Source organism: Poecilia formosa, unplaced genomic scaffold (assembly GCF_000485575.1).
Source record: "Poecilia formosa unplaced genomic scaffold, Poecilia_formosa-5.1.2 Scaffold11, whole genome shotgun sequence".
In the NCBI taxonomy this organism is placed as follows: domain Eukaryota; kingdom Metazoa; phylum Chordata; class Actinopteri; order Cyprinodontiformes; family Poeciliidae; genus Poecilia; species Poecilia formosa.
In genome coordinates, this window is record NW_006799950.1 from 4,280,338 (window position 1) to 4,284,245 (window position 3,908).

General features: G+C 38.6%; 1 protein-coding gene across 2 annotated transcripts; it reads right to left on the reverse strand.

The window, feature by feature from the left end:
- Positions 1 to 640: 640 nt before the first annotated feature.
- On the reverse strand, positions 641 to 3,482 carry LOC103133475 (perforin-1-like). 2 transcript variants are annotated; one of them, XM_007545221.2, is made up of 2 exons: positions 2,951 to 3,482; positions 641 to 2,009 (listed from the first exon to the last, which is right to left on the reverse strand). In XM_007545221.2, the coding sequence occupies exons 1-2, from the start codon at positions 3,463 to 3,465 to the stop codon at positions 824 to 826; spliced, it is 1,701 nt and encodes a 566-aa protein (XP_007545283.2). In that variant the 5' UTR covers positions 3,466 to 3,482; the 3' UTR covers positions 641 to 823. The 2 variants fall into 2 exon arrangements, with proteins under 2 accessions (XP_007545283.2, XP_016523063.1); XM_016667577.1 differs by lacking the exon at positions 641 to 2,009 and having other exon boundaries at positions 2,917 to 3,479.
- Between the last annotated feature and the right edge of the window lie 426 nt (positions 3,483 to 3,908).

The window sequence follows — 3,908 nt, forward strand, 5'->3', positions numbered from 1 at the left end:
TCTCCAGTTAGCCTGACATGCACACTGTTTTGGTGGAGCAGAAAGCCTTAGCACACTGGATAAACCCATACATGCTTGGATGAACATTGAAACTCTATGTTTGAGGTATCTATCTCAACTACTAGAGATAGTAGTAGATTTAACCAAAAAGCAAAAAGTAAAAATTAATAATAATAATTTGTCAATTCATTTAAAATGTGATTTTTGAGCATCACAATCAAATTTTGAATGAAAGTTTAGCAGCGTCAGTAGGAGGTGGGTGAACAGAAACATTCACATAAAATGAAGTGTCTGACATTTCCTGTCCCATCCAGTGGATTCTTTTCCGTCACTGCTGCAAGCTTGCAAATGCATCCTACTCGAAAACATATTTTTCATCCATTTGATAGAATCTTGGCCAGGTTATTTGATTGAAAAGTGCTCTAATTTGAACTAAAGTTATTGTCAGAAAGAATTGTTCACATTAGCAACTTCCCAGTGAATATTGCCTAAAATATACTGTGAAATGAAGCTTCTGCCTGTATTTAAAATTAGAGACGTGAAAAAATACAGTTGTCTGTTTAGAGAAGTCCAAATATTGATTTTAATATAATAAAACATTCTCTTAACACTTACAATAATGAAAGAGACACTTCATTGTCTTTGTGGATGCTTTATTGCAATATTTTGCAGACAGGAAAGAAAAGTGAAAGCAGGATTATCGGTGGGTATTTTCACTGATGTATAATAGTGATATGATATTATTGCGAAAATTTTTCCACACAAAAGTGAAAGAAGAGACACTACAAGCAAATGCATTTGTTTTCTTTTTCAACAAATTATCTCAAAATTGGTCTAAACCTGCCTGTCTGGTTGGTTTAAAAAACTTCTTCATGGAATTGCCCAGCAGAACCCCATTTCTGGTGTAAAACTCTTTGGTCAGTGAGGGGTCCATGGGGGAGGAAATGTACTCATCACACCGACTTCCTCCCAGACTTGGTGCACACTCCACAGAGTAAGAGAAGAAGAACGTTCCATGATTAAACATGCAGCTATTTGACACATTCCCTTTTCGGAGATCAAAAGAGCACTCGCCAAGCAGATCTCTATTCCAGCGTTTATCCTCATCATATACAGAAAATGTCAACTTGTTTTGCATATTGATGACAATGGGTCCAAAATCAAATTTTTCTGGCCATCTGGGATTGTCATCATTACTGATTATGTCAGTGCGCTTTAGCTGGTCACCATACTTAACCTCCACTGAACCATCTGTCTCGTTCCAGTTATCACCATACAGGCCCCTTGCATAAAGTTTGTACACCTTCAATGTTGCAAGACCTTTTCCAGCAGGACAACAGTTTGCCTTGACATTGTTGTTGCTGTTACACACACAAGCACAAGGATCTCTTTTGTTGGATCTATGTCCAATTTGACAGGATTCAGAACATTTTTTCAGCACTGCATTTTTTAAAATGTACTGTTCCACTTCTTTTTTCAGGCCTTTTTTTGCACGGTGATTATCTGGAAGTATGGTGTGAAGCGGTTTCAAGTTATACTGCACGATATCAGGTATGGTTTTAAGAGAGTTTAACCAGTTTTTGTACACATTAGGGTCTGAACCGCCCCCAAAAAGTGCAACTCCCATTTCATCCCCACCAGTGACCTCTGTGAAACGCTCATTAAATTCTGAACTGAAACTTTGTCCTGAGCTCAATTTTTTCTTCTTGTCTTCACAGTGTTTAGTCATGGCTTTAACACTAGCGCTGTTAGCAAAGCTAGCTGATGCTTCAACCGTCAAACAGTCACTAACATCTGTTGCTGTAAACCCATTCATGGTTGCCTTGCAGGTCTGAAAAGAGGTTGTTGCCTTTATTTCCCCTCCAAGATACACCTGTGTGATATAATGAGTGCCATACGTGCCGATCAGGTCTCGATATGGTGACGCTTTTCCAGGACAATATGGAGGCAGAGAGTTCACAGCTGCGAGAAAGTCATGACTCAAAGGAGGACTGGTGGTCAGTCTGTACCTGTGCAGCAGAGAAAGAATGAAAAGAAGTAAAGGATTGTCACAGAGTCCATTTGAAAATATCATGATGGTACATGAACATGGTGATGTATGATTTAATCATTTTCACAACCTTTCCAAAAAGCATGTTGCAAATTTTATTAGAACAGACGGGGGAGCTGGTGGGATCACCATAAAAACTTTTATCATTTTCCTAAATCTATCTTATAAGTAGAATTACTGATTTAATGCAATGTATTGATTATTGAATGTTGCCATTTGTATGGCATTAAACACACAACTTAATTTCATCTATACCAGATACTTCTAGGTCAGACTCAGCATTCGATCCGACTCAAAACACAGGAATTAGTGACTCCTTACACTAAGTAGACCTACAATCACAAATGTAGACTTTCAGTCACCCAGATTATGACAATCCTTAAGTTCTCTTATTTCTTGAAAACTTTTCACCTTTCATCCAAAAAGCATCCTCAGTTCTGAACATGAATTAACAAAATATAAAGTCCCTTTTCAGCTAATACCTATTTGATTAGCTATACTTAGGTTATAGTATCCAAATTTATTATGGATTTCTATTAAGTACTGGTTTTGGCACCAGCCCCTTTACATGGCCGGGTTTCCAAGTACGCCAAGTAAACCTGAAAATGTGATTCATAAGAGATCGGCACCACATCCCAAATTAGTTCAAATATATTCATTCATCACTCATTCTCCTTTTATTAATTGTTTTGTATTATTAAGTTAATAGAATGTCAGCATGAAGCTGATTAAGTTTATATGTAATGAAACATATTATTTAATGAATTGTGACTGATATATTTGTCACTCCTGTTTGCTTTATTGTAAACTCCTGCCATTATTTTGGCTATTTAAAACATTTCTCAATGAACACAAAAGACACCCATCCAACTCTTTAACAGCATCCATGTGCATCCTCACCTGTAAAAGTTACAATTGACCGTTTGGCGGACAAATTCGTAGCGATCGCTTTTTGATTTTTTCATTCCAAATTCAGAAGCCCTGGAGTGTGACCCTCCAAGGCCAACACCAACAGTGACTGAAGGGTCGACAGGGATTTCCAAACCGATCTTCCAGTCGTTGGAGACCGATGATGTGGAATCGTTGACGAGAGATTCGACAGAATCATAGAGCATGCTGGAAACCTTCATGCTGCACTTTGGGAGGTTTCTCCAGTCCACCACAGAGACTGGGACCTTCTGGTTCTCTCCATTCTGGTATCTGTTTCTGTACATTTTGCAAGTGCCGTTTCCAAGGTCCCATGTCTCAGTGTCGATGACATAGGCACCCTTCCTCTCCATTGTCACAATGTCAAAGCCTTCTCCACCCAGGTTGTAGCCGGGGACAAAGTGAGCCGTTTCACATTGTTGTGGAGAACCAATAAAACTCATGGGGGTTGAGAGTCCAGGAGGAATCCACATCCAAAACAGGAACATGAGCTGCCTAAAGTTTGCCATCTATGGGGGAATAAAATCAAGGAACATCACACAAAAACACAAAATCCACAGTGTCAATTTTGAATAAATTTCCTCACTGCTCGGAATGGCAACAGAAAATAAAACAAGGAAAGTTTTGTTTAAATAGATAAACAGAAAATAATTGGAGCAGGCAAAGAGGAAAAGTATCTTGGTACCTTACCTTGACTGTAGATGGCAAGTTCTGGTCAGCGGTTTCCAGCTTCCAACTCATTTACAGCACCAATGCAGAGGTGGAGCTACAGTGCACAAATGTGTACAAATGTCATTCTTACATGTGTTATTAATATCAGTTTAATTTAGGAGTTACTTTGCATACACAGTGACATGCAACAACTTCTCTTGGGCCTCTCAAGGTTTTGTTTGGTGGTGACACGCCATTGGAGTCAATCATTTTTTTAATG